General features: G+C 38.7%; 1 protein-coding gene across 2 annotated transcripts in view; it reads right to left on the bottom strand.

Moving 5' to 3' along the window:
* The window catches only part of KIAA1033 (KIAA1033 ortholog), a 42216-nt gene extending 25436 nt beyond the window's left edge, over positions 1 to 16780 (bottom strand). For both annotated transcript variants that reach the window (XM_014963748.1, XM_014963749.1), the window contains exons 1-13: positions 16659 to 16780; positions 12470 to 12609; positions 11303 to 11356; positions 11119 to 11184; positions 10900 to 10945; positions 8448 to 8515; positions 5312 to 5394; positions 4194 to 4236; positions 3582 to 3685; positions 2828 to 2948; positions 1157 to 1280; positions 917 to 1044; positions 62 to 222 (exon numbers count right to left, since the gene is read on the bottom strand). In XM_014963748.1, coding sequence (XP_014819234.1) covers positions 62 to 222; positions 917 to 1044; positions 1157 to 1280; positions 2828 to 2948; positions 3582 to 3685; positions 4194 to 4236; positions 5312 to 5394; positions 8448 to 8515; positions 10900 to 10945; positions 11119 to 11184; positions 11303 to 11356; positions 12470 to 12609; positions 16659 to 16719 — 1199 coding nt within the window. In that variant the 5' untranslated portion in view covers positions 16720 to 16780. The remainder of the gene's footprint in view (positions 1 to 61; positions 223 to 916; positions 1045 to 1156; positions 1281 to 2827; positions 2949 to 3581; positions 3686 to 4193; positions 4237 to 5311; positions 5395 to 8447; positions 8516 to 10899; positions 10946 to 11118; positions 11185 to 11302; positions 11357 to 12469; positions 12610 to 16658) is intronic.
* Positions 16781 to 21225: the final 4445 nt, after the last annotated feature.

Here is a 21225-nt window from a genome sequence, read left to right as displayed (position 1 = left end):
ACCCATGTGCTTATAAATTGTTTTCCAAACATCACCATGAAGCAGTATTTAGGAATCATACTTGGTAAGTGACTGTGCCTTCTGCTGTAGAAAGTTCTCCCTTTGCATTTTAACTGTATGAATACTTTTCTTGTCCAGGAGTTTGGCAGCAGCTGGTATCTTCTGAATCAGAAAGTTGTCAGCAAACCAGATAATGTTAGCAGTTAACGTGATAGCTGGTACCTGGGGGAAACAAATAAAAGAAAAAAGGTGGAAAAATGATAGAAGCAGCAATAAACATCAGTAACTACAACACATACTGCCTGACCATGCATATTTCTTATGTCTTTTTTGAATCATAACACACAATTCAGTTTATTTCTGCATAACTAGTTTCTACAAAGCATTAGGTTCACATTGAAAAAGGTTTCTCCCCCCAAAGTCCACTAAGGACATCACAGGCAAAGTAATTTACGCTCTCAGAGATTCTAAACAGTATTAGAGAATAATTTCTTAATACCACTTGATATGAAAAAAGCCCCAATCACCTTCGGACTTAGAGGTCTTTCAAGATATATGTTCATAGCCAAGGTAAAAACCCAAAGCATTTATTCAGACCCACAATAATCATAATTCAAACAATTTTTTGTCCTCAGTGTGACATTGAACTTGAAGAACATTTTTATGGCAATTTCAAGTTATTTTACCTTGCTAAGTGAGTGGACAGGTTTTTCTAGTGTCTTTAAAAATACATGGAAGGGGAAAGGAAATTATAAAGCATAGAAAATTCTTAATTCTGCTTTCTGACTTGTTTTGGTAAATTATGTCTTTTCTTTTCCCACATCTTTGCTATGCTGTACAACTAAGAAAATTATCTACTTCATTACTGAACATTCTTTTCCTCTCTTAATTATTGACAAAAGAATCAAGCATCCACCTTTTTACAGACATCCAACAGCGATTTGTAGAATTTCTTGTCTATGGTCCGAAAAATCTGAAAATGCAGTACAAAGAGGCCACAGATGCCCACATATTTATCTCTCTGGTCAATTTCTGAAGGTTCACCTGCAGAAATATACAAAAAAAAAAAATTCTTTTTGAAGTCTGCTCCAAGACAAACAATACAAAGAATTTTAGAAGTGGTGAATCTGGCAGGATAATCATGAGCTTGTATTACCAAGTTTGGCTTCAACATTTGCAAAAGTTGTGCGAAGAGTATAAGCGAATTCTTCAGCAAACGTGCTGTTCTTTGACACTGACACTCCACCATTTACAGAATCAAATTGTTGCTCTATACAGGCCTGAGCAAAAAGGGGAAAAAAAAGGCATAATGACAATGCTGTAAATATTGAGCCTTAAAAGGATACTGATTTTGCAAAAGAATAATACTGCAAGAGCACATTGATTTATGTCCTATAGCACTAATGTGAAGTTAGTCTTAGACTTCCCCACATACAGGTATTTTTTTTAAGTATACTTGAATTATTTAGTATAACAGAAAACATTAAAAGCTTCTCTTATGCCTAACATTCAAACACACACTTTATTTACTTAACATTTCTGTTAAAGGCCGTTTTTAAAGATAACACATGATGTGCTAACAATAAGAAACTATATGCATATTTGTATTATTACATTATAATATGTAACTAACTGTCCCTCAACTAAACCAAAGTATCATGCAAGTTGCTTGCAGGATGCGGTTCGTGAACTTGTAGCATAAAGTCCCCAATATCACCAGTGGCTGTTTGAAAAAAATTACCAAAAGCCACACAGTCAAAAAAAAAAAAAATCAACAACAAACAAACAAAAAAACTCCACATGCTTCAGATTTTCTAAAGATATTAGAAAAGTCTTTAATGGAACTGCATTCAATATTTTTCATGCATTTTTATTAAGAAGGGGCATTGGTGTGATAGGAGGGGAAACTTCCTGAATGAATATGAGACAAATCCTACCTGTGTCTCAAACCTATAATGAAGTTTTGTACTAATGCAATGCCAGAGAAATATAGACAAAAAACTGATAGCTGATAGCAATGTCCTTTGAAGGAATAAGCCAAATTGTCTTTGATTACTTATTTACAATTTCCCTTTTGGAGGCCTTTAGAGAACCAAACCTTCTTCCCTAAGCCATTTAAGATGTAATAGTAAGAACTGAGCAACAGTCTTGTTCAATTGACTCTGTTGTGACCAGCTTCAGCAACGCCATCCTCTGCCCACTATCCCACAACAGCTGATTTCAGTGTCTCAAGTACACACTTTTCTAAAAATAGATGGCTTCTTATATGAACACATTTAAATTAACTGTAGTGAAGAAGTAATAATCCTTCTCATCCACCTGTACTATCGCCTGTTTCAGGGGTATACACCACTGAAGCAGTACCCCTGACAACTACCTGACCCATATGCTAGGAATCAGACAAAATATGTAATAAGAGGTCACACAACATATTTTCAAGATAACAGAGAAGACTTTTACCTGCAGCTAAAATAAAGTGGATCTATGCTACATAAGCCTGACCACTATTTAAATTTCTGGTGAAAATCAGGCTCCCTGATAATACATAGTCTTAATGCTGAGTTGTCTGTGTTTCTTTAATTCTGCAAAACAGTAAGCATTAGCTGCTACCATTCAAAGCCTGGCGCAGTTCTAGCACTTGAGAAGAGCAAGGAAGGATCATACAATAGAGCCTTTTTCTATTTTCCATGAACAGATGCAAAAGCCAAATTCACACATCACTACATCCAGAAACAAAATAAACCCAAACAAACAAAACATTCTAAAAAGGGTGTAACTTTAATGTAATAGTTTCCTCTGTCATACTGGGGAACGTTAATTTCGTTACCTGATATATCATTCCATCAAGTAACTGGCATTCCAGTTTTAACAGCAGCTTTTCAAATGGTTTCAGTTTATCTTCTTGAATCCCAAACTTAGAAGGGTTGTGATGGACAGATTTTAGTAGCCTGTAAGGAGTAGGGGTGGAACATGTACACACAACACAATTAAAACAGGCTAACAGTCCTATCATACTCTGTACTATTTTTATAATAGATTTTGATCACCCATGTTTGTGCCCATCAGCAACTTTAAAATAAAAAAAACCACAAACAAAGCCCACTGTATAAGGTCTGTATAAGCCATTTGCATTTGAGTAACTCCCATTTTTTCAGGTTTTCAATGAAACAGTAGTTTTTCCACTATTAACTACTTTTGCAATTGTTGACTCTTCAGCTTTTACTTAAGATAGTTTTCTTACTTAAACCTGTATGCCCGTCCCCATGATCAACAAGGATAGTTGTAGACCAGTCCTGTGCAAAACTAAGATTTCTTATTGAATATATTTTAAAACCCACCAACCATAACTCTGTCAAGACATTTACTGCACATTGTAAATGTAACATTCAGCACTTTTAAAATTTATTGGGCTGTTAGAAGGACAAAGTGGCAGCTGAGCCCTGCTCTTCACTAAGGTTTCTTGAAACTCCTCGGAGCTACTAAAATTCATGTTCCCACACTGACTTTCTTGGAAAAAAAGACATACACACGCCTTTATCTTTCATGTTGTGGGAGTATGTTTCACACCTTCAGAGACACACCTCTTATACATGGTCCAGTGATCTTTCAGAGTGGCATGATTGTCAATTATTTCATCAAGAGTGATCAAGACTGTGAGCAATTCTCCCAGATGCTCATACATTGCCTGTTTAAAACAGAAAGGACTGTAGTCATTGAAAAGTTTATTACAGTCACGTGTGTAAAAGTGCAAGTAAAATTTCAGTTCCTTACAACATATTATCAGCCAACAAGACACGAGCTAGACAGTTAAACTGGAGATTTCTTGGTTTGGTAGCTTCATGATTTAGTATTTCTTGTAGTGACACAAGGAACATTAGTTTGTGTACAGGCACAGCTACAAGTTCACTGATGGAATTTGACATTGAAGATAGGATTTTCACAATTGTCTACACGCAGGAGCACACAGTGTGCAAACACTTTTCAGCTAAGAAAGCCAGACTGTGACAGGCCTGGAGTTACCAGTACTTTCCACATAAAGGGCAGAAAAAGTCACTTAGCAAAACAAAACCTTTAAAGGAGATTCCAGATTGAAAGTTATACTTTTAATTCACTTTCTTTATGCTTTTCTCAGGATTAATGACCAAGACATATAAATACTAACATAAGCAAAAGGAGCTCCAAGTCATTCCCACCTGAAAATGAACTCCAGACGTCTCTATAATTTTAGGTGCATTCCTGTAAACAAAATAAATAATTTTATGCCTTTTTAATCCAGAGCATATTTATTAACAGAGCATATTTATTAATTCTGTATGACAGTGTATTCTTTGCTTCTTAGGGTACGTTTTTCTTCATTAACGTGTTTACTTCACAGAACAAAAGAACTCTCAAAATCTGATTGAAAGAATACTCTATGTGAAGGTTGTGTGCTATGATCAAATTTAACATTGCATTTTTATATGTAGTGCATGTGACTGGTTCAAACCACTGACTGCATTCAGTGCATATATTTAATCAGCCATTCCCAATTCAGTTATACTAACAGCAAGTAGCCTTCATACATACAGCCTTGTGGCCCAAAAGTACAAAATCACATTTAATCAAGCCACATCCAAGCTACACATCCAGCCTTGTTCATCCAGCACCATACAGAAAGTCTACCTTGTGCTGCAGTATAAAACAACAAATAAAACTGAGAATGATGATTCTCTCCTATCTGGAAGGGGAAGGAGAGAAAAATCAAAAGCCTTGCTGTTATTTTCAGAACAAAACCCAACAATTCTATTCAGAGCTAAACTCTCCTCAAAGTTTTCAGAGGAGCTGAACCCAATAGCCCTTCTTAAGTTCGACTTCAGATGTCAAAACTATGGTTGTTCTGTGAGGGAGATATATCAAAATCTCACAGTTTAATGTTTTAAATATGTAAAGTTATTTGATTTTTAAAAGATTCTGAAGCTAGTGGTATCCACTCTATCAATCAACAGAAGAAATCTCTCTCAAACAAAGCAAGGATGAAAAAGTAATAAGACGGTGTCTTTGTCATAAAGACTAAGTGCCTCTGAAGCATCAATTTATCAAAAATCGCAAAAAAAATTAAAATTCTTGCATCTCACTATATAAAAGCAATGTCTTTCTAAAAATAAAACAAATCCACTTTCATAACAGCTTATGAAGCCCAAACTCACACAGCAAAGCAGTTTCTGTATCTCTAAACAACATTGTTCCAAAAATGATCATGCCTTAGGCAGAACACTCATATTTTATATATTTAACTACATAAAAACAGTATAGTGTTTTAGGGAATAATTACTTGTTGCTGGTATAGAGAACAGCCAACTGATGCACTACATTCACCACCACTTCATAACATCGGGTAACAAAGCATGACAGCTCCTGAAATACAAGAAAACAAAACCACATAAATGTACAGACCCTCCTCATACACATCATTTACATCCATCACCTCTAAAACACTGAACATAAACCACTGAACTTGCAGCCCAAGCTCCAGCTACAGTCCTAATCCAAGTCAGTGGCCAGACCTAAAGAAGGATGGAAAACATCATGCTAGTAACTAACACCTCCAAAAAAGAATCTTGGAACTAAGCTAAGAGGTTACTGAACACAAGCTCCCAGTACAAATTGAACTATTTTGGGACGAATACACAGTCTGGACATGAAGAAAAGCATAAGGAAAACAGAAATTATTCCATACTTGCATATAGGTTTGACAATCTAGCTAATAAAATTCCAGTATTGATACACAGGGCCACATTTTTAAAAGGATATTCATCCTTTAAAGAAGGTACAAAAGAGTCACAGTAACAGGTTCAATGTACTTCAAATATCTTGCTGTAAAAGTCTTCAAGAGTTCAGTTTATCAAAGACAATAAGAAGTGACTTGACAGCACTGCCAAAGTACCTTTAGAGAGAATATCCCTGATAGGAAAGGCTATCGTTTTCCCACTAGATTCAAGAGTCACCACACTCTGGGAGCTGGTGATAGCTGAATTCAAATTAGAAATTAACACAGAAGCCTGTACCTTCTGTCAGAGTGATTTGCCACAGAAAACTGCTTTAAAAAAAAAAAAAAAAAAGTCTTTGAGAGGTATTCTCGACTACAGCAGAACTTGAGCTCAGTTATGTAGTACAAAATGAGTAAGAACAGATCAATTCTAACCACGTAAAGGACTATCTTAGTTTATATAATGAATTTTAAGAAGGCACTCCTTGAGCAACAGGGTAAATTAATCCGAGTTTCTCTTAACTGCAATAATTTTGGCTCATGAATGCACCTATATTTTCCCATCAGGAAAAAGTCAGCATGTGATGAGTCTAGCCAGTCAGCACACAGATGGCTTAATTGCAGCCAGCCCACACTGGCTAACCAGCCAGCCTGCCGTTCCTGCCAGGAGACTGGCTAACAGCTGAATTCTGTCTTCCTCTCCATCAAAAATAGATGTTATTTGGGCTTCTGCCTTCTATTAGTCACCAGTTTTCACAAAACATAGAAGTGTCGTTACTTCTTATACTTTCATTGCTCTATCAAATGCAGCTGAAGCAAGGCAACAGATTCCACAGGAATGGATTAATAGACAATTGAAATCATCTTTCCTGGGGAAGGGGCAGCAGCTGCCATTTTTAAACTTCCAGGAAATAGTCCAGTTAAACAGCACATGCAAACTAGCAGCTACATAATACAGATGATTTTATCACTTTGTCAGAGTTCTACAAATATACTGTCTTCTGCAGGATCAAGAGTACCTAACTAGTGTTTCACAGCATTATTTTGATAATTAAAAAAAAAAAAAAAGTTTTGACATAGAAAATTTGAGGCTATAACATCTAGTTAGGAAATCCTGAACTCAGAAGAGTCAATAAACCAGTAAGTGGACATTAGCTCTATGAAAGCAACATTTCACCTCTTTTGTCTTCTTCATTCATGTTTCCACACCACCCTTGGCACATAACATTTCCCAGTCTATGGATACAGACTATTACTAGAGTGGATTCAGGGGAACACAATAGTTGAAAAAGAACTCAATAAGGAATAAGTTTTCCTCCTAGCTTTACCCAAAGCAACACACACCTGTTCATACATGGGGCAACATCCTGCATCTCCCTTCCTTCCCATGTTGCTCAACAATCAGCAAGCCATTGTAGCATACAGACAAAGTGGGCTCATAAGCAATACTGCTATATTTTTGTGTGGCGTTTACCTATAAATATACACTTCAGCATATACCCCCTAAATAAACACAAGCTTGTTCTACAGAGTGGGTTTGCAATGCACATAGACATCCAGGCAGCCAGTCCCCCTGCCCTCAGCTTCCACCTGGACAAAGCATCCTGGCAGGGAAAGAAAAAAAAAGGCATGGAAAAATACAAGTGAAGAGTAGCCTCATTTCAGAGCCTCTAATAGGTCTCTCAAACATCTGGTGGGAAAGAAATATGGGATGAAGGAAGAAACTGACAAAGTTGATCAGACAAAAAACTTGGAAAATGGGGAAAAAAAACCAAAACAACCAAGATATCCTAACAACTAACTGCACTTGACCATGGTAAAAGAGGACTTCACCACAGTAAAAGAGGTTGAGAAACAACTTGCTATAGTATTCAACCTTTTACAATTCAGTAAATGATCTACTGCCATGCTAGTACACAGCCAAAACAGGAATTTTAAGTTTTGTTAAACTAGAATTTGTTTTAACATTCTGGAAGCTTCCTGTATACTCTCTACTTCAACATAGATATTTCATTACAAGCAATATTGCATAAAAATAGAAACACTTTTGGGAACAGGACTGTCAATTAAGCTATACCGAAGACAAAGAAATTCCACAGTTGACTGAAACCCAAAAGCACAGGAAATCCTCAGAAGAAACACAGATCCTGTTTTCATGCAAAGGACCCTGATAACAACCAAAGTGTATAAGAAATCCGTGCTTTTCCCTGAAAGCTTCAGTGAGGCACAAGCAAATTTTTCCAGGTACATGTTTTAATTTTGCTTTCTTCTGTCAGCTAAAAAAAGATGTACAAGCAATTAATCCATTTCAAATGTTCAATGAAAACTAAAACTCACTAAATGAAACTGTAAAAATAGGTATCTTTAATTTCACCACCAAGTGAAACAACCTCAATTTATCTTCTCTTACTGAAATTTTAAGTAAATTCTCATTTCTTTGAATAATGATTACACAAATTGTAATTTCTTCTCTTATTAGACTTCCACAGTTTTAGACAAATATAAAAAAAAAACCCAAAACAATGTGTGATGTGTCAGCTGGTTGTGACAGGTCTGCAGGAAAAACATAATGACATATCAAAGGACTCCAACGACTTTCAGCAAAATGCAAGCAGGATACTGCAGACTTAAATCCACTTTGCAAGTAAAATTAAGATTCTATTTGCTGTTAAAAAAATAGATAAATAAAAACATACTCTACCTGCAAGAAAGAAACAAATCTTCCCATCTGTATTTGGCAGTCTCCCTCCACCATGCTGGAATCTGTGGCTTGAAAGACAAACATTTGTCACTACTTTCAAAAGCCTGTGTTCAACCTGTTAAATTAACATTGAAGCTTGCCCTCCAAGCCATTCGTTTGCCATACAAGTGGAGCACACTATTATATGTATACTGACAGAACCTTGAAACTTTTACTTTTGCTTTCCTAAGCGGGATTTATTTTTGAAATTTCTTTCTCACTAAAAATTACATTGTTTATAAGCTAGACACAAAGCAGGAAAAAACATCTCCATCACCTGAAAGAAAATAAAGAATATAAAAAGCAATTCTTTAAAGGCATATATAATATGTAATTTAATATAAAATTTTCCATTTTCAAGAGTTTGTATGAAAGCACTAGGTATTTATATTGCGAGGAAGATCCTTGGCAGTTATTCACTGAAAGAATGTACTACAGCATTAATCAGAAGAAAAAGCTGTGTAGCAGTCAATTTCATCATGAAATTGATTTTGTTTTTCCTACATAGCATCCCACACAAAAGAACCAGCTCATCACTCATACCTTCAAAGCATTACCTGTATGACAAAGTACACTAACAGGATACTATGAAATACAAGAATTACATCACCAATGCCAAATTGTTTCAGTCAGCTGGAACAGTTGTATTACTACCTGACAAAATACCATCTTCTTAATGTGATGAGAGATTAATGCTCTAGACTTGAGATTTTTCTACTGGGCCACTCTGAGCAAAAATGGTTTAAGATGGCAAATTTACCTGCATAAGAAATGCAGGCCTTATCACTTCATGAAATATGTTATTTCAGAGCAACCATCAGATACTAAATTAGTCTCCATACATCCATCAGGTAGAGCTCTGAGACAAGATCCTAAGTATTGCATGCTTCCCCTTTACACATTTTATGTACCATTTAGTCTGTTTAGTGTATGCCCCAAAGAAACCTCAATCCAACAAACTATTTAAAGTTCCTAGACTAGCACTAGCCACTCCAAGGACAAAATTAAAGAACAAAAAGGCCTGCATTGTATTTATTTACATGTAAACCATCCTTGAGCTAGTAACTTTGCCAGCTGTTCTAAGTAGTTAAGTTTGCTGTTATCAAAGTAGATGCTACAAGGAGGGATATGGAGGTAGAGAACATAATTTCTGCATCCTCACCTAACCCACAGAAGGCTGACCTCACAGCCATTCTCAAGCATCCTCTGCAGAATACCCATCAGGAACAAACTGCTGCTGTAATATGTTAATCTGCAACAGTCTGCCTTTTTTCCTGTTATGAGACATGGAGAGCTTTGGAGGGATCCCCTAGTATCATTTTGGCAGCGTATCACTTTCCTTTAAAGTATTTAAGTCCATATCCAATAAGAAGTGAGAATCTGCTAAAGGGGAGGGAACCCATCACACCTTTTCATGTGCCTTAAATGAACCACAACAGTCATCTTATGTAGCACTTAGAAGAATGATAAACAGTCCCTATCTCAAAGATTTCACATTCCCCAATACTTGTCAAAGTCAAGGCTCTTGAAAAGCTTAAAAAAAAAAAAGCCTACTGCTTTCCCCTTTCTATCAAATCTCTGAAACAGAACAAACAGTTAGGTGATATGTCTCTAAATCAACTCATTAATACATTCAGTCCTCAGGACCAAGATCTGTGCTTATTCCCAGACTAGTATCCTTTAAGGTGGAAGCTCAAGACCAACCGTTCAGAGGACTTATCAGTTTAGCTCCAAGACACAAAGCAGCTTTCACCTAAAACGGGGTCTCGTGATTTGTCAAGTGAATTGACTTACAATCACTTATGCCCCTGTATCACGTCACGGTCTAAACAGTAGCACAAGTACCATCACCTGCATTTGAAGTGCAGGTGACATGAACACATTGCCACTTCTCTTTAAGCAACTATGATTGCTTAAGTAAATTGGGCAGAACTTGGTGGTCCAGGTTATTCATTAATGACATTTATGACAATCAAATTACATATTTATGATTTTACTACAACCAACAAAATCTAGTCCCAACAGGAAATATGTTGGTTTAGGATGTGTTTACATGTGAAAAACAGGTTTTCAATGCCCAACTTTGAAAAACAGCTGCTACACTATATAAACTCAGGTTTCTATATCTGTTATGTTAAATACAACCTCAGCAGCCTATACTTCCTAATTCTCATGTAAATAAGGTTGCAACAAACTTCCTGTTAATGTAACAGATAAATCTTATTGTTATCTTAAGCTAACTCAGTACAGTTACAAGACACTTATACCTATAACCTCAAAGCCCATTATTTGATGTTCAAAGACACAGAGAAAGCATGTATCTATTTATCAAGTTACACTTACTGTAGCATTTAATATAACCTGAGACAGTAACGTAAAACTACAAACTCTTACAGTAAAGGGAGCTACTTACCTCCTTCTCCATAAAACAAGAGGCCATTATAAAATTTAGTTTCTGCCTAACAACAAAAGCAGAAATTTGTTTTTTAATAAATAGGATATATGTAATCACGCTATAAAAATTATTTAGACATTACAGCTTGTTTCTTTACTGCTAATTAATAAATTTATATATCAGCCTGCCAATCTGCAAGCATTTTCATACACAGTAATAAAAGACAGCTGAATTTACCTCATATTTTAACTTCTTGATTTCACAGCAAAGGGCAGCATACACAGTTATTACTTTGTTTAGAACCTAGACTCAAAGGAGAAAAAAACCACACAGTTTACAAACAGATTCACATTTAGAGAACTTGGATTTATCTAGAATAATTCCTTTATTTTTTTTTTTCTTTTGAGCATAAAGCACTTACCTTGTTTTCTGTCTTTATGAGCTCCAGTAAGGAGGACTGTTCATATGGCAAAAGCTAAATTTAAAAACAAAAAACAAACAAACAAAAAAAATCAATAAAAAAGGCAAAAGAAACAAAACCACAAAATAAAAAACAATAAACATACAACTTTAGAAAACATTGATCAAAAATACACTTATCCAACAACTAAGTAATTTTTTCCCCAGTTTAATCTCAAATAAGTTCAGCAATAAAAGAGCAATAATTGCACATTATTGGCAACCTATGCTGCTCTTCACATTTACATGTTAATACCTTTCCTTTTACTCTAGGGAGAAAGGCAATAACCAGCTATAGTATATAGCTTTTACAACAATTATTTACAAATATTGGAAAACAAAAGCATGGTCATTATGGCGTATGTAGGAAAAACAGCTCAAGAAACCCAAAACATGAATTAAGAATCTCAAATGCAGGAAACAGGATGCATAATGTATATCTGTATGCAGCCACTGACATTTTATACTGGTCAGCCATGACATTGACTAGTTCATATACATCCAGCACTGTGCTGACCCTACACTTAGTTTATTCAAATTATTCAAACAGATAATTACTTAAGAGTGCATCTTGAGCACAGACAAATTCCATATGGTAACAAAAGCATTTTTAAAATGATGTCTGCAAATTCCATGAAGAAAAAAAAAAAAATAATAATGCTCCACAGAGGGCAGAGAACTCAAGACCAAGGAAACAGCCACCTCTGGAGGATAGAAAACACTGTACTAAGGCCAGCATTAAGTCAAAACACAACTATAAATACACATTCTGTTGGCTCTGCAGTTACAGAAGTACTAGTGAGCTCTTCTGGAAACCCAAACCCCAGATAAAAACACCAACACCCACCCACAGGGAAATTAAGCTTCCCAACACATGAAGAACTATAAATTCACTTAACTTTCACTAGTATCCAGAAGACTGGAAAAGAGTAATAGGATAACATCTTCTCTTATGATATGCACCGATTTATTAATTACTTGATAATTAAAATGGTATTGGATAGGTTTCTCAAACACAAAATTCAAAATTTTAAAAGCACGAATGCATCAAGCTTTTACTTCTCAGGTTTCGAAGGGAGGGAGGAACTAGGGAAATAACAGTTGCAATACATATTAAATATATGAAGACCTTTAATGCAATGGGATCAAGACTGAAGTCCCAAACATCTCCAACAGATTCATCCAAAGCATCTTCAATTCTCTTCAGCTGAGATGTATATTCCTCAAGAAATTTTCCATAATTCTTCAACTGCACTTCAGCATGAATTTCTGAGAATTGATAACATTTGTACAGTTTTACAGACTGTTCAGTAAACTGCAATAACAAAAAATTTATTAAAAAATATTTAATCTGTTGCTATTTAGCTTGTAGCACTGTATTCCTCATTTGCTGCTGCATTTTTTGTTAATACAACTGCCTCTTTAATACAAAATTTTTATTTATTTAAAAACAATCATACAACTCAGTGTCAGTTTAAAAGACATCCAAATACTACTTAAAGAATACAAGCATCTGAGAGGTTTACAGAAAATTATTTTTAAAATTTGCATTTATTTTCAAATTAAAAATTTTAACAGACCTAATAATCACATCAAAATGCTGAGCAAAGAAACCACTGTAGAAATTGTAACACAGTAGATCATTCTATCCATTGGCTGAACCAATACATATGTAATTATATTAGAACTTTGAAGCAATGGGTCTGGTCATTTCGTCCTGAGCAGTAGCTGTATTAGTAGCAATCCCCCTTCCATTCTCTCCTTGCTACCTCTCAGCAAGTCGTTTGGGCATTACAAAATTTTTGGCTTTTAGTCATTCCCCCTACTTGCAAATTCACCATCTTCAAGCAGAACTTGTCTGTTTAGCACCTGGACACTGCACAGCTGTCCTGTTGCTGCTCGGGGCAAGTAGGTTATTATGTTCAAAAGGTAACATTCAGCTGGTCAAACACAAAGAATAGTGGCACTAATTACCAATCTAAGTCTAAAGACAATTGGTCCACAGAAGTTTCATTCACTCTGTTCTGTTCTTTTTTCTTCCCACATTATGACACTCCCCACTTCCCCCCTCCAGTTATATACAACTACAGGCTTAGTTGCATAATCTGAACTATGGAGTGAATGATTACAGCTCAAGGCTTCTGTGCTCAGTAAGGAAGTACAATCCTTTTTCATGTGAAGACTAAACTGTCTTCTCCATAATTAGATAACAAATGTGTTAGCCTGAGATTTTCTGCTATTTTCTGAAAATAAGATTATCTTAAAAAGTTAAGAGAATATAAGATAGCTGAAGAACTGAACTTCTCCTAAACAAGAATTCAATTCTCACATAGCTTTATACGTGCTTTTTTCACATTTCAGCAAGTAGGCTGCTCTAGAAAGTTAAAAAAAACATATATTATTTTCTTCTGTATTTTTAACTGAGCCAAATGCTAGTTGATGGCTACTTCAGTGGGAGAGCACTACTGAAGCAATTATCACTTTTGGAGAAAGAAAATACTTAACTGAGACACTGCACCAGGCACGAGGGGAGTAATGAATAAGGCCAAATTAATACGGAAAAGATGAGAAGGACTATGCACAGGAAGGCTGAGACTGAGAAGGAGAAACGACTGCAGTGAAGTCCTGAACCAGTTCTAAGCTACTATTGTGAAGCCAGCAGCAATGCAAACCATAAGGGCACACGGACTACAAAGCCTATCCAAGAAGCACAGTGAACTCTCACACTAAGGTCTGCATTAGTGTCACTGGGTTGTACCTGCACCTGCAGCCTAGACAGCACACAGGGCACTGTCAAAATAAGGAGACTGAATATCACAGGAGTGGATAAGAAGCAAGTGAACTCCATCAGCAGTAAGCACTCCCGACACTGACGTGCAGCCCTTAAATTGTATCATCGTATTATTCTATTCCATGAAATTAATCTCATCTTTGAGGTTCCTTCCACTGCATCTTCCAGAAGCTCTGCTGCAGAAACCCAGTAAAAAGACAGATGGACGTTGAGCCCTGCAGAACAGAGTTTAACTAGCCACCATGTCAGCTCTACTTTACTGCTAGAAAATCTGGAGACTTCTAATTATAGAGGTGTGCTGCTGTATTCCCCTGATCCCATCTCCTCCCTTCCCACAAAAGACAAACTAAGAGCAGAGAAATTGACAGAAATATTGGGGCTTTGTAAGAACAACAGGAAAAGCTGCTAAGTTCTACAAGAGTAGGAAATTAGCACTGCTGTCCAAATCAATTCCTTATGAAACAGGTAGCATTTCTCAATATCTCGCAGCAGCACTCTGCTAGACACCTATGAACTGTCACCTTTCCAGCAGCCAAATGATGGATTCAAACAATGCTACAGCTCAACATAACTGATGTGAAATATTTCCAAGTATTTCCACTTAGCTATTGATAGCCATTGATTTGCCACCTTGTACAGATCATACATAAAATAAGAGACAGGTGTGAATAGTATCTTACTCTTTTAGATAGAAAACAGAGTGAAAGCTATTAGCTAGTCAGAGATAGGCAGGGTTGAACTGATAAAAAATTATTTAGAGATGGGGGAAGCTTTTGAAGATGAAGCAAAATTTTCCTAAATAAACTGGCTCACATGGAGAAAGAAAAAGACATCATGGAAAGCAGATATTTTCTTTTTCTTCAGAGCAGCAGACATACTTCATAATATATCCATTTACAAATAAGTTTGATTTAGTTTCTCCTCAGGTGATAAAATGAAAGCATTACAACTGGACCAATGCAAGAGACCTACTCAGCAGTAGAGATCCCCCAACTTAATCTTATCTTGTTCCATAAAATCAGCAATATTCAGTGGACTTATTGCCACAGCAGGATTTGCAAGTGCTATGTCCATAAATATCTAGGACAAAGACACAATAAACCAGTCTTCCTCAGTATCTCGTGTCCTCAGTTGAGAACATTATAATTGCTTAAGGTTAGTGATATAGGTATAAATTGAAAGTAGACTATAACAAAAAAAAAAAAAAAAAAAAAAAAAAAAAAAAAAAAAAAAAAAAAAAAAAAAAAAAAAAAAAAAAAAAAAAAAAAAAAAAGTTTTTCAAGTCACAGAGGATTTTGCTTTGGCTTTTCTCTAGGAGAAGCTGTGTGCAGTTCTCAATGGAAGATCAGCCTGTTTGCTCACTGTCAAGATGGTGGTAATGGAGCATATTATGTCATGTAAGGTTCTTGTAGCTGCACTTAATGCCACAGTCAAACTACTGGAGATTTGCCATTTTGAGTAAAAGCTATGTTTTCCATTCTTCAGCTGGAGATCTGGTAAAAACCTCAGCTCAGGACAGCTTCCCACTGAAATCCAGCTAAATTGAAAATGGCATAAACAGTATGATCCCTTGGGATAACACTGTACAGTGAAACAGTTGGTCCGTGAGTGACATATTTTCACAGCAACACCTGGTGTAATTAATTTGGCACAGTTCAATTTACAGTGTGTAGCATAGTGTGACAACCACATACGTTCCCCGTTTAGAAAGTAGGTCACCTCCACGGGCCAGAGAAAACCGTGGATTTTGAGGGGCACACAAACCTACTGTCAAAGACTTAACGCATCACAAGGTCTTATTTAATTTATTTTTTAAAGGCGAAACCGCAAGTGACCGCCCCAGCTCCATGCCAGAAACCCTTTACCAAGGTAAGCTGCATACAGCTAACGCATCTCGATATGACTTCTCTGGCTAACGGAGGGAACAATTGCAATAAAAATATCTGCGAGTAAAGGATGGGGAAGGGAAGACACACCATCCTCACCAGCATCCGCTCCTCCTGCCCGCTCCGTGCGGGAAAGGCGCCAGGCCAGCAGCCCGCTCCCTGCCGGGCTGGGGGCACCGGGGACGATACCCCCAGAGGGGGATCCCTCAGGGATGGAGGGCTGGAAAAGCCTCTCTCCCACCCCAAGCGACCCCCGCCAACCATGAAGGGGGAGGGAAAAAAGGCTGACGGCGACGGGCCACCCCCGCAGGCCTGACCGGGGGAGGGAGCAGCCCCGGGCTGGCGGCGGGGGGAAGGGGCGCGGCGGGCGGGCGGCCGGCTCCCCCGCACAGGGCAGGGTCCCTGAGGGAAGGCTGTGGAGGGAGACCTCGCTCAGCCCCCGCCACCGCTTCCTCCTCCCTCCTTCCCTCCCGTTCCCAGCGGGAGTGCGGCGGCGGCGGCGACGGGGGCCAGGAGGGGTCGGGGGCCGGCAGAGCACCAGGGTCTCCTCAGCCCCCGCCTCCCCCCCACCCTGTGGCGGTTACCGCCGCAGCCCCGCGGGCCCGACGCCGGTCCCTCCCGCACGTCCCCGCCCCGCTCACTCTGCGAGCCGTCGTCCAGGCGGTCGAACTCCCAGTCCGGGGAGAGGGTCTCCAGCGCCATCGCCGCCACCAGCGGCTCCCCCCGCCTCCCCTGACTCAGGCGCACGGGACTTCCTGCCCCGCTCCCGCGCCGCACTCTGGGAAACGGAGGCGGCGAGGGGCGGCCGGGGCTCCGGTGGGGCGGGGCGGGCTCTGCAGGACACGGCCCCGCCTTCTCCCGCCCCTGAGGCGGTACCGCCTTGCCCTGAGGGGTTCCCGACCGACGGCTCCCTCACGGCGCCACGGGCCGGTTCTCGAGTGCCGGTCCCCCTTTGGTGCGGGAGGAGAGCGCGGTGATGGGGCTACCGGGGTTCCTGCGGAGCGGGCGGCCGCGTCTCGGAGGCCCGGTGGGGCAGGGAAGGCCCCTTTTTGTCCCCCTCCCTCTTTCCTCTGACCCGGTCCCCGCATCTGTGGGTCGTTGCGGTGGGGCAGGGCCTGTCTGCGAGGGGCGGGAGGTTTGGGGAGCTTTACAGATTCACAGAATTATCTAGGCTGGAAGAGACTCTCGGGATCATCGAGTCCAGCCATCCACCCTACTCTAAAGTTCTCCCCTACACCATATCCCCCAACAACACATCTAAACGGTTCTTAAACACAGCCAGGAATGGTGACTCAACCACCTCCCTGGGCAGCCTATTCCAATGCCCGACCACTCTCTCTGTGAAGAATTGTTTCCTCATGTCCAGTCTAAACCTACCCTGGCGCAACTTGAACCCATTACCCCTTGTCCTATCATCTGTGACTAGGGAGAAGAGACCGACCCCCGCCTCTCTACACCCTCCTTTCAGGTAGTTGTAGAGAGCGATAAGGTCTCCCCTCAGTCTTCTCTTCCCCAGACTGAACAACCCCAGCTCCCTCAGCCTTTCCTCATAAGACTTACTCTCCAGCTTCGTTGCTCTTCTCTGGACCCGCTCCAGCACCTCAATGTCTTTCTTGTGGTGGGGGGCCCAAAACTGGACACGGTACTCAAGGTGGGGTCTCACCAGTGCCGAGTACAGGGGGATGATCACCTCTCGGGTCCTAAACTTTACTGCTTTTCCCCGGGTGTGCGGGGCTCCAGCCCGAGTCCCTCCCAATCCCACATCTCTGTCACGTTGCTGAAAAGAGGGAAGACCCTTCCGGGTGGAGTCGATGGAGGGTGACACCCCCCACCACCCTCCTCCTCCTCTCCCCACAGCGCTCCCACTTTCTGGTGCTGGAGGACTGGAGCGGTGAGAAGAACTGTCCCAGCAGCCGTAGTGTCACTTCATCACCTCACACACAACCATGAGGTACTTACCTGCACCTGCAGTCACTGTTTTGCTTTGTTTTTTACAGGCCCCTGGTGGGTGTACTCTCAGAGAATAAAAATAGAAGTGCTTTAGAATGCAGGAGAAGCAGCCCGTTCATGGCCATTAACAGTGGCCGCAGCAATTACGTTACCTCAGCAGAATCTGTAGCATCAGCAGGAAAGGAAATGGCTTCAAAAGCAGTGTCATCGGGAGCATCAGCAATTTCAGTGGGGAAAGAGCAACAAAAATAGCAACTCCGATGAGAGATGTATCAATAAGTGCAGGATCATCCATAAAAGCTATCTCTGTAATGCAGCGGGTCTGAAAATAGCATCTCCTCTAAGTGTTCTCTGATTAAAAGGAATCTATCCTTTGGAATTTATTGATTTTAAAAGTTTCTAGGAAAGAAAGATCTGGTTGGCAGGTATTGTTGATGAGTTTTTACCTATTTAAAGAGCATTCTAAGAGACCAACCTGCATCAAAAAGAGATAAAAATTTAGTTTTGTGTGAAGCAACAAAAACCATGTTTGGAATAAGATTTTATTTTTTTTTAAGCGGGGGAACTCTGCTTTGGTAAATGTTGTCAAATAATCATAATGTAAATATGTCTCCTCCACTTATTGGCTTCTGTGCAAACTTCAGATGTTCATATTTGGCTTTTTAAGTCCCTAGAAGCTTAATTGTGCGGGATGTTGACAGCTGGCAGTGAGCACAAGTGTCTCTAAGGAGATAATGATCACACAAAATGAAAATGAAGACTACAAGATTGCATTCTGTCTACAGCCATGCAGATGCAGCTTTCATTGAACTCAGTAGAGCTGCTATACATTTATTCAAAGCCAAGGTATGTCTTCCAGTTTTGAAAAACAAAACAAAACAACAGAAAACTTTTCTCTAAAAGGCATATATGTGGTCTTTGAAACAAATACTGGTGGGTTTTTTTCAGTTCTGGAAGACTGCACATAAACAGAGGCTTTCAGACTGCTTAAAAAGCAGTCACCAGGCTTTTTGTCATCTGTCTTAGAAAAACGTGTCCTTGAATTCTGCAGGATGGTAAAGGAGAGAAACTTGTAGAACTGGCACTTAGTAGGGCCCTCCCTTTCCCACATCTGAGCTGCATTTGTAAAGAGTAAAATACTGTAGGGTTGGTTATTTCAAGGTTGTGTGATCGTCAAAACTGCATGCAGGGTAACCCAACTGGTTGGTCTATACAATGGCCACACCGAAGAGCGCACTGTGATCCTCACAGTGTAAACTGATGTAACCCTTATTTTGAATATGGAAAAAAGAAAATTATTTTAAAAGAAAATGCATTGAAGTAGTGTATTTTTTAGAATGGAGCAGGAGGCTCTGTAAACAGAAAAATAACAATGTAAGTCAAGTAAGTACACTAGTTAAATTTTATGCTGCCATTCATGATAGTTATTTAAAAGATTTATTACTAGGTTTTCCTTTGGCTCACTAGGTGGCAGTGTTCTGTTGCTTACACTGAAGTTATTTAGGTCAATTTAGATGCTGCTGAATTTATTTCCTCTAAAAATCTGATTCAGAGTTTTTCGTGAAGCTGACTGTTTTAGTGATAGCAAGTCTAGCACAGCTTTGATAACTTTTCTGTGCTGTTTTATTAGTGAATGGCTTTATGCTGTTTGCTCAGGTGAAGTTATTGGCATTTCATAAGCATAAGTTCTGAAAGTTGCGTGACACTCGTGGTTTCCATTTGTACCAGGAAGCTTTTATTTGGTACAAGCGTATAGGAAGATGCTAAGATTGCTCAAATGTCTATTAGTATCTTCAGATATTACAGTAGTCAGAAAAGTCTTTAGACTTTATTAATACAGTGATTTTTAGTAAGCTGAATGGAGGCATAGTTGAGGAAAAAATATTTTATTTTGACCAGACCAAAATGTTTATGAAAGTAATATTTCATATTGGACTTTCACATGAACTGAGTGAAACGTGAGCATAAATATGTTCCAGCTGAAATTACTGTTACACTTGAGTACTAGAAAGGGTAGGTAAGATAATAAAGTCCAAAATATGGTAGAATTAGTATGGTACCATGGCTGTTTTATTCATGGAATGAAGTGGCTAGATATCTATGGATTCATAAATCCATAGGGGCTTGATTCCATCAGGTATTAAAAATCTCTTCTCCTTTGAAATTATCCCAGTTGGAAATATTCAACATTGGACAATACAGTTACCAGCTATTTTTAAGCAGTATTTTTATGGTGTTTGGAAGCTTATTGAGAACTTTAGCACAACATTCAAACAGGAACAATTTTTATTGAAAAAAATTAATGGTGAAAAGCATCTAGAGCAAAACTTGCTTCTTATGTATACAGGCAAAGCTTCAACAAGATTGTTAGAATTGTAGTTACTTGTAAGAGAAAGATTTTGGCTTGCTGGATCTTCAGGAAACCAACTACACTATACATTCCTTCTCTGTGGATCATTTAATGCTCAGCTCTGAATATTTCAAATAAAATAAAGTTCTTGCTCAAAGTTTTTATGGCAGGATTCCCAGAAAGGATTTAGTATTTGGATTTACTCTTTAACTCTTTTCCATAGAGATAATGCCAACTTTTGCAGAAGTACTTTCTATTTTATTGTATGGAATTTGAGAGACTTCCATTTATGCATATGAGTAAGGCATCTGCACATTTCTACTGGTTAAACTAGTGAAATAATTTCCTCTCCTCATCAAATACATGCCTCTTTTTGGTTACTCTGGAAAAAATGAAATGGCAAGCATAATGTTTTAAATGGTTGTCTAGATTGCAGAAAATCTGTATCAATAGGTTATGAAAGCCTTACTATCATGTGGGTGTCTGGCCTGAAATGAAATTAAGACCCTGTAAAATAAATAAAGCAAGTTTTAAGTGTAAATGTTGCAGAGATAAAACAAGAAATAACTTTCCCATGAAATCTTGTTTCAGCAAGTGGAAAAACATTAAAAGTTTCTGTTGTATAAAATTTGAGTTGCAACTTGTCATGCAATTAACATAGTTAGGGAATAACCAGTACAAAGCCTTACTTCATTTTTTTTAATTACTCAAGCTTTAAGACTGGGTGAACTCTAAAGCACTCCTGAGGAATTTGAGTCTGAACTATGACCAAATCTTTATTCATCATGAAAAGCCCCATCAAGGCTGATTTCCAATGACAAGAAGCCTATGCAGGGCTAATTTTGTTGATTACTGAATCCCAGGGCAGGATTTTCAAAAGAAAGCAAATCCTGGAAGATTCGGAACAG

Source organism: Calidris pugnax, unplaced genomic scaffold (genome assembly GCF_001431845.1).
Source record: "Calidris pugnax isolate Ruff unplaced genomic scaffold, ASM143184v1 scaffold44, whole genome shotgun sequence".
Taxonomy (NCBI): Eukaryota; Metazoa; Chordata; class Aves; order Charadriiformes; family Scolopacidae; genus Calidris; species Calidris pugnax.
The sequence above is the reverse complement of the archived record's forward strand: the minus strand, read 5'-3'. Positions and strand labels throughout refer to the sequence as shown.